Consider the following 13418-nt stretch of genomic DNA (forward strand, 5'->3'; position numbering starts at 1 on the left):
GAACGTTTTATGGTTGTACAAATGCCTATTCTTATCTGCAAAACGGACAAGAATAGGACATGTTCTGTCTTTAGCCGGGCTGCGGAATGGACATACGGATGCGGACAACACACATTGTGCTGTCCACATTTTTTGCGGAGCCATTGAAAGTAATGGATCTGCATCTGATCCGCAAAACCGGTGAGTGTATGATAAGTTATTATTTTATGGCATTTAGTCTTATGGGCCACATCTTTATTTAACGTGGAAATATTTGTGTATGCATGTTTCATGCAGTTGCATTTATATCTCAATTATTTGTGTATGTGAAAAGTGTGAAAGTTGACCCTTGGCAGTGAATGGGTTAAATATACAGTAATAACAATGAACAGTTTACAAACTATCTACTGAACCAGAAATTCAGCCAAGATCTTTCTTCACCAGCGGTAAGGTCGCAGTGACCTGTATTCAACCGTGACTTTACTTCTACTTGTGGTGTTTTCCCAGAGCTACATAGAAACTGTAAACCTAAGGCTACTTTCACACTCGCGTTTGGTGCGCATCCGTCATGGATCTGCACAGACGCATCCGCACCGATAATGCAACCGCATGCACCCGTTCAAAACTGATTCGTTTGTATTATCTTTAACATAGCCAAAACGGATCAGTCTTGAACACCATTGAAAGTCAATGGGGGACGGATCCGTTTTCTATTGTGCCAGATTGTGTCAGTGAAAACGATCCGTCCCCATTGACTTACATTGTGTGTCAGGACGGATCCGTTTGCCTCCGCATCGTCAGGCGGACACCAAAATGCTGCAAGCAGCGTTTTGGTGTCCGGCTCCAGAGCGGAATGGAGACGGAACGGAGGCAAACTGAGGCATTCTGAGCGGATCCTTTTCCATTCAGAATGCATTAGTGCAAACTGATCCGTTTTGGACCGCTTGGGAGAGCCCTGAACGGATCTCACTAACGGAAAGCCAAAATGCCAGTGTGAAAGTAGCCTTACAGATTGTATAGAGCCAAATTGACCATATAGCCTTTATAGCTCTCTTCTTTCAGGGTACAGTTTCTGTGACGTCGTAGGATAACCATACAAGTGGAAATAAGGAATGTGTGGGGGGAGAAGTTGTCGGGGAAATATGGCTGTTGTCTGACTAACATTTAGATCTTTGTGCCACTCTGACCAGAGTCAAACTGACTATATATCAATTATTCTTCACATTACAGTCCAGCATAACTGTTCTTATGTTGGACTGACCTGTAGACCAGCCTGACAGCAGGGGGTGCCAGCGAGCTGCCGGGCAGCTGTGGTTACAGTGTTAGCTTCCACGGGCTCCCGCCCTCAGTGGTAGTAGTGAGGTTGAAGTGGTTCACAGGCGGACATCAGTAATTGCTTGTGTACAGTATTTTATATTGTACTGAGAAATATGCCATCCTGCAAATTTCATGTAACATACAGCTATTTTCATGGAAGAATAGTAAAGCACATTAAAGCCTCTTTGTTCTGTCATGCAGCATAATTCTATAAGTGATCACAAGGCAGGTAATTACAGAAGCAAGAAAGTCCTAAAAGCACTCTAGTTCTTTATAAATACGGTATTACAGGGTCAGCAAAATACCGTAATGCCCTCACCTTGCTGAATGGTGTAGATACCTGCCAAAGCTTCACATAAGTCACTGACCTAATTTACCTGTATATTTAAGAAAAACCAAATCTGTAATTTGAACTAGCATTTCACCTCCTATGGTTATTTTCTGGTGCAGTAGAATACTGGTACGTCTGCCCATGAAGTCACATAGTGCGGCTGCTCTGGAGGCCTGTTCTAGATGGTGGTTCACCTCGTTTGTAGTCTTCAAAATAGTGGAACACTAAGAGCAGCATTAAACACAATTGTTCAGATTTTCACTTGGATATAAATGATAGATTTTATTTGGCTTCATAAAACCCCCCCGAATGAATTGAGATGTTTTTGATTTTCCAGGAAACTCAGGAACTCTATACAAGTCTTTATACCATGAAGTGGTTTTTCCAGTGCTTCCTAGATCGGGTAAATATGACCAGGACAAAGTCTCTATATTGACACGTTGGCATGTCTGCACACACCGTCCACCCCCACCTTGTTTCAGATGTGACCGGTAAAAATGTACACAATGCAAAATGTAATAAGTCTGGGATGATTTTTGGATGGAAGATGTCCAGATGCGGGAAAAGTCTGAGAATTTGTCATGGGAGAGCTCTTTCAGCGCTAGCTTATATCGCCAGTAACCAGTGCCTATGTATGTAATATAGAAAACCGCGCTGCTTCAACTTGAGTGCAGTTCACACTGAGGGAGACAAAAGGTATGCATCGATGTGATTCCTCCGTTTTGGTTCTCACTACGGTCGATGCTCAAATATCCTAAAAGTCAGAGAAAGAAGAGACGGCCCAACATGGTGAAATACCGCCAACTGAGTTTAAATAACGTGATTTATTGTACTCACAAGATCCATAAAACAACACGCACATAAAATGTCCTCTCATGAAACGCCCGACCCCGGGTTTCGCCTCCGCTTCGTTATACTTTGATAGTAACCAGTGCCTAACCAGATATATGCACTGGTTTACATCCATTTAATGACCGCTCTAATCCTAGATCCTTTTGAAGGGTGCACAGTATCCCTAAGCTGGTCATATATATGAGATATTAGTGGATTCCTCTTTTTTCAACATTTCATGTGTTTTAGTACAGATCCACTTCTAACAGGTGACTGATGAACAGTGCCAGATATTTCACCTCACCGATTGAGATTACTTGTCTTTTCAAGCAAGTTTAAAGGGGTTTTCCTATCTGAGACAATGGGGACATATCGCTAGGATATGCCCCTATTGTCTGATAGGTGCGGGTCCCACCGCTGGGACAGAGCCCTGAAAGTGGTGGAGGGTGCACTGCACTACTATTCATTTTGATGGGGCCATTGAAAATAGCTGAGCACTGGGTTGGCTATTGCTGTCGACCCCATAGTAATGATAGGGAACGGTGGCCGCACAAGCACCGTGCGCTCCCATTCAGTACTATGAGGAGAGCGTTTGGTGGTGGCTGGACCCGGGGAAACCTGGGGTCCTCCGGCCACCACCTTCCCTGCTCCATTCTCGGTCCTAGCGATATGCCCCCATTGTTTCAGATGGGAATACCCCTTTTAAAGAAATTGTCATCTGGTACTTTTTAAAGGGTTAAGGTTGATTTACACGTACCAGTAATAGGCCAGATTATCGGGAACGACCATTTCTGCGAATGCTTGTTCCCAATATTCTGGCCATCTATATGTTCTGCCGATGAATGAGCGACCTGCTCATTCATTGGGGGATCCTGTCGTCCATGCAGGCAGCTATAGCGATCCCTCGTACTCGTACTGTGGAGGTGATTGTGTAGCTTTAGGTTTCTGAATACACTCGGTATGAAATGGCACTCATGATATTTTTCGCCTTTGTGTAGACTCCTTTCACGCTAAACCTGAGGATATGGGACATTTACATACTTGATGGTGATCGAATTCTTACTGCAATGTCCTACACAATTGTGAAGCTACATAAAAGTAAGTTCTTTTTCATTGTAAGCTGTTTTGCAGTTGACCACATCTTCTTTTGCTAAAAAAATAGATGTGTGTTGTGTCACTTTTATCTCCTTCATTCCAGAAATTGCTGATTTATATAATCTTCATTTTTTATTGTGTTTTTTTTTTTTTTTTTTTTGTGTATTGTCATGTAGCAATCAACAAACTCCATTTTATGTGTACTGTATTATGCAGCATCCTTTTAGCTATTTTGGCACATACCCCGAGTTCACCCTGTGTGTGTTCACTCTCCCTCAAGGATTCCAATAGTTAGCAGATTGCAATTACTTACTGCCAATGCTGCCAGCCTGTAGAGGAGTGCACTGGCAACGGCTACTGAGCCGAACATCCAAAGTCAGGATGTATTTAGTTATTCAACTCCTGAATGGATAGATGTAGCGGATTCCTTAAAGAGGACCTGTCACCTCTCCTGACATGTCTGTTAGTCACTATGTGCATGCTCCGTGTAATAACATTTCTGAAGCATCTAGTTTTATTCTCTTCCTCTATTATTCCTACTTGGAGTATACAAATCAGTTGCTAGCAGTTTGCATTAAAGGTCCTTCTGGGTGTTACTATTTGGGGACATGTCCCTGCACTGTCTGACACTATCCAGTCAGCGCTGTCAGTGTCGTACTGTGCAGCTGGACCTTTTATTGCAGACTGCTGGCAATTCATTCATAAACTTTTAGCAGGAATAGTTGAGGAATGGCACAACTTCGAGTTATAAAGAAAGTAGTTACTAAAGCAGACAGGTCAGCAGAAGTGACAGGTCCTTATTAAAGCAGTTGTCCATACAGTGTTTTTTCTTTCTTTTTAAAAAATTTTTTATAGTCAAAATGCCATAAAAAAAACGAAAAACGAAAGGGGTACCCCTCTTACCTCTACTTGCCCTGATGCTTTCCATGTCCTTGGTCTCCACTTCCTGATCCTTTGCGACACAGAAAATGACCACTCAGTCAGGGCGACAGTGCTATAAGGGTCCGTTCACACGTCCGCAAAATGGGTCCGCATCCGTTCCGCAATTTTTCTGAACAGATGCGGACCCATTTATTTTCAACGGGGCCGGAATGTGCTGTCCGCATCCGCACTTCCGTTCCACAAAAAAATAGAACCTGTCCTATTTTTGTCCACAATTGCGGACAAGAAAAGGCATTTTCTATGAGAGTGCAGTCCGCAAAATGCGGAACACACATTGTCGCTGTCCGTGTTTTGCGGATCCGCAAAACACATACGGACGTGTGAATGGACCCTTAGGCAGCATTACTAACCACAGAGCTCATTTGCCGCAATCACCACTGAGAATAGAATATTTACCTCTGCGTAGTCAGATGAGTTTCCATGTAAATAAATCTGTTCTGCTGACAGACAATGAACCGCTATGCGGGCGAGCAATAACGGTAGCAATCGTTTAGGCTGCGTTCACGTCAGATTTTTGTCTTATGTTTAATGTGTGCAAAAAATGGATACGTTAAACGGATGTCTCTGATGGACGCCATACAATAGCATCCGTCACTATAGAGTTCCATTGTTAAAAAAAAACAAAAAAAAAAACAAACATACGGTATACATTAACACATTTATTTATTTTTTGCCGGACTCAAAGTGTAGTTTACTACAGTTTTGTGTCCTTTTCTTCACCCAATATATACATTAAACACAGGGCAAAAAAAATGAACCCTGGCTTACCGCCATACAGCAGCGATCATTGCTGCACGTAAATGATGGAACATTTCTATGAGTGTTGTTCACGATCATTGCCTGCCCGATCGGCCTGTGGAAAAGTGCCCATCCTCTAGTAATTTTAATGAATACAGACCCATATCCGTGTGTGCAGGGTCCATATATCTGGAGGTCAGTCTGTATAGAATATTAGGAGAGGTCTGGCTGTAGCTCCGGTATTCGCTCAGCTATCATCAGCCTCTGAGGAAATCAGTTTGTACACGTGTGATCCTGGACGGCTGTGAAGTTAAAATTACCATTTATAATACAGTCCGAGGCAGACAATTGTGTGATGTACGTCGGGAACAAACTGCGCGCTGCTGAAATATGTACGTTCTTCCTGTGCTGGAAAGGAGAAGTTTACATGGCACAGAGCTGAAGCTTTAAGATGTGTTTATTCATGGCTCCCGGAGGGTCCATTTCATCTCCATGTAACAAGCCATGTCTTCTGGGTATATTGTGAGCGTTATTACGGCACAGCGAGTACATTGATTATGACAGGTACATGTGTGTGTAATGCCTTGAGCAATAATTTGTGATCCAAATCTGCACCATTGCTGTTTCATCAAAGGGAGTGGGTATAGCATAATGATTTAATCAGAGCAAGTCCTCTTCATGCGGAGTATTCGGTTCAGTAACTGTTAGGCTAGAATATGGCAATGTGACATGTCCTGTGCTCTGTCTGGCAGTGTTAAAGGGATCGTCTCATCTGATACAATGGGGGCATATGCCCCCTTTGTCTGATAGGTGCTGGAACCCGCACCTATATCGAGAACGTAGCGGGTCAAAGTGGTGTCTAAAGGACTCTGGTCTGGCTGCCACTAGGCACTCTCCCCATTGAAGTGAAAGGGAGCACACCACGCATGACCGGCCACTTGTCCCATTCACCTCTATGGGCCTGACGGAAATAGCTAAGCGCTGGCCACATAGAAATGAATGGAGGACGGCTGCGCATGCGTAGTGCATCCTCCACCACTTTCGGGGCTCCGTTTAGGAGCTAGGTACGGGTTCCAGTGGTGGGATCCGCACCTACCAGACAATAGGGGCATATCCTAGCTATATTCCCCCATTGTGTCAGAGACCACCCTTTTAAGAAATGCCTTTCACCTATGGAAGTCGGTTGAGACCCCCTATACACATTAAATCGTTGGCTGGGATTGCTTCGGCCAATGTTCATTTAATGTTTTGCCCCTTTTAGGAAGAATACAGGTCGCTGTTGAAATTAGGAGTAGCCTGTATTGTGCTAATGGGCATATATGGTGGGCTGCCTTGTACGTTATCATATGGATGCCATTTGTTCAGGGATGGATTCATACAGCAGAGACTTATTGGGGAATTGAGATAAAATCTTTTCTCCTCTACAGGTGAACGTAAACTTTAAAATGAAGCGGTATGTGATAAATCAGCAAAGCGGACTTTAACTTTACTTTCCTCTATTCTTGAAATCGGTCTTTTCCATTCACTTTGAACAGTTCGGCTTGTTCTCCATGGAATAAATTGTGGCTAAAAAGCACCTGCATAATTCAGAGTCTTTATAAATGGTTAAAAGAGCTCACACTAAATTACCCATAATTATCTCAAAGACGCTCTTGTGTTTGATGAAATATGCAGGCTTTTTATTCTCATTTTCTTATATTACCTAAACTGCTCTGCCAGTATATTATACCTTTCTACAAACCAAGAGGGAGAAAATGGCAACTTGGGGCTTACAGAATGTATTCGCTATATTCCCTTTATTTGATCATTAAAACAGGAGCTGCACTGGACACCAAACTAAGGAAGAGGATGTTCTTCTCACCCGGAGATTTGCCCAGCGGGGGATATGCGTGGTGCCCGCTTTTTACTCAATAAGCTTACTGTTTCCTTGATCACATTAAAAGGACAAGTGAACAGTGTTGAGCTGCAATACCTACCACAGCCCAAAGACAAGAATGTATATTCCCCTTTTAGATCTTGAGGTGGTCTCATTGGCCTTGTTCTCTATCTTTTCATTGCTGTGCTCCCTATACCATGTACAGAAGGCGAGAACCTGTCACATTGAATGCAGTGTCTAGGCCGATGGCATCGTGTCATAGAGAAGGAGGAGCTGAGCGGAATGATATGAAGCTTTGTGGGAATAGATTCAATATAACCTGTATTCCATTCATTTAAATTCCTGTACATTCAAGGCTTTGAAGTCCAGGAGGCGGTCCTATCAGTGACTGACAGCTATCTGTGTATACACAGTCATAGAGGGAGGGATGTCAGTCACCGATAGGACCGGCTGCTTGACTTCAAAGCCCAGAATAAGGAGTAGTTTAATTAAGCTACACGTTCTAAGGCCTCTTTCACACGAGCGTGACAGATTGGCAGATTGACAGATTCAGTGAAACTCGAACCATTTTGCAAGCAAGTACAGTCAGTTTTGTCTGCAACTGCGTTCAGTTGTTCAGTTTTTTTCCGCGTGGGTGCAATGCGTTTTGCGTTTTTCACGCGCATAATAAAAAAAACCTGAAGGTTTACAAACAAGATCTCTTAGCAACCATCAGTGAAAAACGCATTGCATCCGCACCTGCTTGTGGAGGCAATGCGTTTTTCACTGAGGACCAGAATATATATAACATGCTGCGTTTTTCACGCAACGCAGAACTGATGCGTGAAAAAATACGCTCATATAAACAGACCCATTGAAATGAATTGTTCAGGATTCAGTGCGGGTGCTATGCGTTCACTTCACGCATTGCACCCGCGCGGAAAACTCGCTCGTCTGAAAGGGGCCTTACTGAATGTTTTCCCATAAAACTATATATTATTCTACTCCGCTTACCATGCTCTATAACATGATACCTACAGGTTACACTGCATATTCATGGGAACAGGTTCCATTTAAAGGGGGTTTTCAGTGTTTTTTTATTTTACTATAAACACCTGACAATGGTGTAAAATAGCAAAGGGGTAATACGCAGCTAACCAATCCCCTGACCCTCCCATGCACACACTTCCCTTGTCACTCACCAGTCTCTTTTTACTTACTCCAGCTTAGGAAGAGTGCTGAAGGTCCTTAACCCTTTCAGCCCCGGAGAGTTTTTCGCATTTTCATTTCTCGCTCGTATCATTGGGGGACACAGGAGACCATGGGTATCGCTGCTACTGCTACTAGGAGGAGATACTAGGCAAAAAAACGTGCTAGCTCCTCCTCTCAGCTGTATCCCTCCTGCATACACTGAGCTAATCAGTTTTAGCTTAGTGTCTGTAGGAGGCAGACCTCCCTGCTTTGCAGGGCATCTTCTTTTGTTATATATTTTTTTTCCTCTTTAGGTATGGGAAACAGACGCCTGGCCCGAGGAGGAAGGCCGTTGTCGGTTCCCCTCAGCGCCCCCGGCCTCCCCCAAGAAGGCAAAAGTGGACCAGGGCGGCTCAGCTCCCCTGCATCCCGCCAGCCATGCGGTCACCTGCATTTCTGCAGTCCCCCCTCCACTCCAGCCTCACTACCACCTTGGTGCTAGTGGCTGAAGACGTGACCCTGCTAATACCCCGAAGAGGATTGTGAACATATAGCCCCCCTCCATCCACCACTTCCCCCAATCTCTCACCCCCATCTTCCCTCTCCACGCCTCCATTCCCCGGCCAAATGCTGTTTCTTCCCGGCCTGTGTTCTCTCCTTGCTCTTTTTTCCTGGGTTGAAGTATCCCATCCTGATACCTATACATTTGGTAAGGTCGTGTCTGAGTTTTCCTGTTTCTCATTCGCCAGGTCTCGTGCATACCCATATTCTACAGGTTCATTTCTGTTGAGTAAACCCCCCTCGGTTTTCCATGGGGCCTATTGTCATGCAAGACATCCTGGGTTTCCATTCCAGGTCCTCACTGCAATTCTGTGGTCCTCGTTATCTGGAAGTACCTTCCGCACATCATCTTCAGTCGTCAGACATTCTTATCCTTGTGGATATTATGTGCTGCTATCCACATCTTCCGAAGCCTCTCGAGCCCTTGGGCTTCGTTTAACTGGATTTTCCTCTTTTTGCCCAGTCTAAGACACTGTGCGTTCTACGCTTTCTGGCTGGCCTTCCTGGTTCACGCTCTTCCAGTCCTATTCAGAGTTCCTGTTCATCCTTTTCTCACATTTCTGTGTGGGATCCCATGGCCAGCCTTAGATTTGTTCTACTCTTTTATTCCCTCCCCATGGTACTGCTCTATGTCCCATGGTCTCCTGTGTCCCCCAATGATACGAGCGAGAAAACAGGATTTTTTGTGCTTACCTGTAAAATCCTTTTCTCTCCGAGTTCATTGGGGGACACAGCACGTACTCAGTAAGTACATTGCTGGTTCTTTTTGGTGGCTCCCACCTGTTCTTGGTTCTGACCCATCTCCAACTCTCTTTCATACAATTGGTTTCTGTTGGCTTCTCTTGGCTGCTCCTACTGCTTTTGTACAAACTGATTAGCTCAGTGTTTGCAGGAGGGATATAGCTGAGAGGAGGAGCTAGCACTTTTTTTTCCCCTAGTGTCGCCTCCTAGTGGCAACAGCAGCTGCTATACCCATGGTCTTCTGTGTTCCCCAATGAACTTGGCGAGAGAAGGATTTTACAGGTAAGCACAAAAAATCCTATTTTTTCACAACCTGCCTTTCTGGGGCGATTAACTTTTTTATTTTTCCCTTTACATAGCCGTATCAGGGCTTGTTTTTTGCAGGACAAGTTGCACTTTCTAAATCCACCATTTAATAATAATACATGCAATTTAGTGGAGAGCTGGAAAAAAAATCCAATTGGGGTGAAAAACGCAATTCCACAACAGTTTTATGGGTTTTGTTTTTACAGCGTTCCCTATATGGTAAAACTGACCTGTTACTTTTATTCTCCAGGTCAGTACGAATTCGGCGATACCACATATGTATAGTTTTTCTTGCATTTTAATACTGAAAAAAAAACAAACAAAAAACTTAGAATTTAGTTTTTATTTTCATCGTCATATTCTGACCCCTATAACTTTTTCGGAGTTATGTGTACAGAGCTGTTTGATTGCTCATGTTTTGTGGGGCAATCTGTACTTTTTATTGATACCATTCTGGGGTGTGTAATCACTTTTTATTAGATTTTTTTGTGGAAGGTGAAGCGACCAAAAACGGTGAACCGCGCATTTAGTTTTTTTTTTTTTTCGTTTCGCCGTTTGCCCTATGGAAAAATATTTTAATAGTACAGAGGTTTTCGCACATGGCAATACCCATGAGGTGCATTTTTTTATTTTGCATTTTGAGTAAAGGTGGGTTTTTTAGAATTTTTATATTTTTTACATTTAAAAAAAACAAACAAAAAAAACATTTTTTACATTATTTTTTAGTTCCCATATGGCATTGGAGTATGAGAGTTTCAATGTATTCCTATCCAGTCCTGCCACAGGCAGTGGCTCCATAGGAACTAATGTGCGGCAGCTTTAGTTCATTCTGGAGGACTGCCTAAACCTCATCGCACCCAGCCAGCCAGAATCCTACTTCGTACGGACAAGGGCCAAGCACCCCGAAACAGTTGTCTACGGCATGAAATACCAGCAGACTCCCTCATTACAATGCACTATGTTTTATTCTGAATTCCTGCACTGTTTCATAGAAAATGTAGGGGAAGGTTATCATTATCAAGACTAGAGGAGTATGGCTACCGTACATTATGCCACTCCACAGAATTATCCCAGGAGTAGGACCGGTGTGGCGTTCCTTTGTGGAGGCTTCTTTATGGCATTGCCCACTTGGTCTCCACACCAATTTCTAGCTATCATTGCTTTTGAGACAAAGCGGGACCCATCCCTGAAGAGGATAGACCTCCATTGCTATCTTCATTGCCATCTTACTGTGCACCATCATAGTCTTTGAGAGTGGTGGTGTGAGGTCAGTGGAACACAAGTGGTGATAACTGGCACATCGACAAACAGGAGGCATCACACAATCGGTTGATCAGATTTTTGAGGTTTCATATGGCTAAAAAACGTACCACAGATTGGAGCTACATGCTTGAAAATGTAATCATCTGCAGATCTTAATGACACCTGCTAGTTACTCGATTGGCATAACCTTACGGCTTGCCTTTCTTGGTGTTGCAATTTTGTGTGTGTATGTGTATGTGTATATGTGTATGTGTATGTGTATGTGTGGGGTGCATCGAAATGAAAATTCTGGTCCGAAACCGAAAATTCAGGATGCCCTTGACCGAAAACCGAAACTGCCTTTTTGCCCAAATACTTTTAAAATACTTTTTTTTAAATGATTTTATTAATAATTCTTTTTCATGAATGAAATTCATCTGTGGGTGGCGCTGTTATGGAGGGGGGGATATGTGCACTGTTATGGGCATAACAGTGCACAGATCCCTTTCCCCATAACAGTGCACAGATCCCCCTCCCTATAACAGTGCACAGATCCCCCCTCCCCATAGCAGTGCCATAGACCGATCCCCCTACCCATAACAGCCCCAGCCCTGCTGCTCACAGCAGACTAATCACTCACTGCATCTTTATTTTACCTTACAATCGTGACGCTCCAGTAACAACTCTGCAGGCAGAGCGGAGGGCGGCGTAACGTCACTTACTCACGTGACGCACCTGCTCCGCCCACTTTATGAATGAAGGAGGCGGAGCAGGCGCGTCACGTGAGTAAGTGACGTTACGCCGCCCTCCGCTCTGCCTGCAGAGTTGTTACTGGACCGTCACGATTGTAAGGTAAAATAAAGATGCAGTGACTTAAAGTAAACCGCCCGCAAATCCCAAACCCCATATTTTCTATATATATATATATATATATATATATATATATATATATATATATATATATATATATATACACACACTAATTTCTTTAGAATACAGTGATGTTCAAATTCTAATTACCGTTGTATAATTTTGTTTCTTGGAATAGTGGCCTGCTTTCTGCAAACCCTGGTTAAGGTGATAGGTTAAAGTGAATACCCCACAGATTATAACTTCTTTATTTGCTTGCCATATTAATGTTTCATAATCTGTCTGTGTGTTTATTACGACTTTCATTTTAGGTCCGCTGTGTTTTTTGTTGAATGGCCTCAGAAGCAACACTTGGATGCATTCACAATGTGTTCTGCACAAGTTGGGATGATGTGCCTGCCATCATTAATATGCTCTCCATAAAGCCATACGTTTTTAATGAAGTTTTATAATTTAGCATAGCGTTTTTCACAGTATTGTTATTCCCAGTTTAATTATTCATAAATAAGTAAATGCTAATAACCCAAAACCCATAATGATGCCTTTATAGCTATTGTAGCTTGTTATGTGATGAAGTAATTTTCTCTTCTCTATACCTGCTCGGTTAGTTATTAAAAGTATGGTGAATAACCTCATTGTGTTTTTGTTTAGAATACTTAATGAAGCTGACAATGGAAGATCTAATAGAGTTCCTGCAGGAGAGCCTTGCTAACAATTTTGGTTATGAGGATGACTACGTGATTGAACAGCTCCAGCTCTCAATGACCGAGCTAAGGCGAGCAAAGCTTGATCTCCCCCCTCCAGGTAAGCAGCCCTGCAAGTCTCTGTGGATCTCGCTCTAGAATGAGTGTATTGATTTCTCACCTTAATATCCAGTTACATTAATATGCTGTTTGTATACAGTTTTTTTTCCAAAATGCTATTGCTTAAAACAGCCTAATGCTCATTGCTTTTGTATATCCACTGGGTACTATCATTTTGAATTGGCACTCTGCAGAAGCAGCCTGTTCTTCTCTTGTGCAGTCTGGTGCAGAATCCGTCACTGGTTTTTCCTATCCTATGAACCCCCCCCCCCCCCCCCCCCCTTCCCTTTCACAAATAGTCAGTATTTGTGTTTTCAGCTTCCAATACACTGTCATGGAGGCATGATTCTTAATAAGGAGTGAAACAGAGCTCAGATGCTGCCCAATCAGCACAGACAGCATATAAGCTCTGGTTCACTCCCCGTTGACAATCGCATATTGGTTGGCGAAACTTGCCACCCATTGCTCGGGAATCTATGATGCGATGACTACAGCCAGGTAACAGCTTGCCAGATCCGTGCTGCCACTAGTGCACGCGTGCCACCGGAAGTCCACTCCCTACCTATTCACTATAATGGGGGCAGACCGGAGGTCCAGCCGCATCACGGCAAACTTG

General features: G+C 43.4%; 1 protein-coding gene across 3 annotated transcripts in view; it reads left to right on the top strand.

Moving 5' to 3' along the window:
• USP6NL (USP6 N-terminal like) overlaps positions 1-13418 on the top strand; it is a 131867-nt gene that overhangs the window by 105106 nt on the left and 13343 nt on the right. For all 3 annotated transcript variants that reach the window (XM_040413229.1, XM_040413233.1, XM_040413231.1), the window contains 3 exons: positions 1965-2030; positions 3457-3556; positions 12651-12803. In XM_040413229.1, the coding sequence (XP_040269163.1) occupies positions 1965-2030; positions 3457-3556; positions 12651-12803 (319 nt within the window). The remainder of the gene's footprint in view (positions 1-1964; positions 2031-3456; positions 3557-12650; positions 12804-13418) is intronic.

The sequence above is a fragment of the Bufo bufo genome, chromosome 1 (assembly GCF_905171765.1).
Source record: "Bufo bufo chromosome 1, aBufBuf1.1, whole genome shotgun sequence".
NCBI lineage: Eukaryota > Metazoa > Chordata > Amphibia > Anura > Bufonidae > Bufo > Bufo bufo.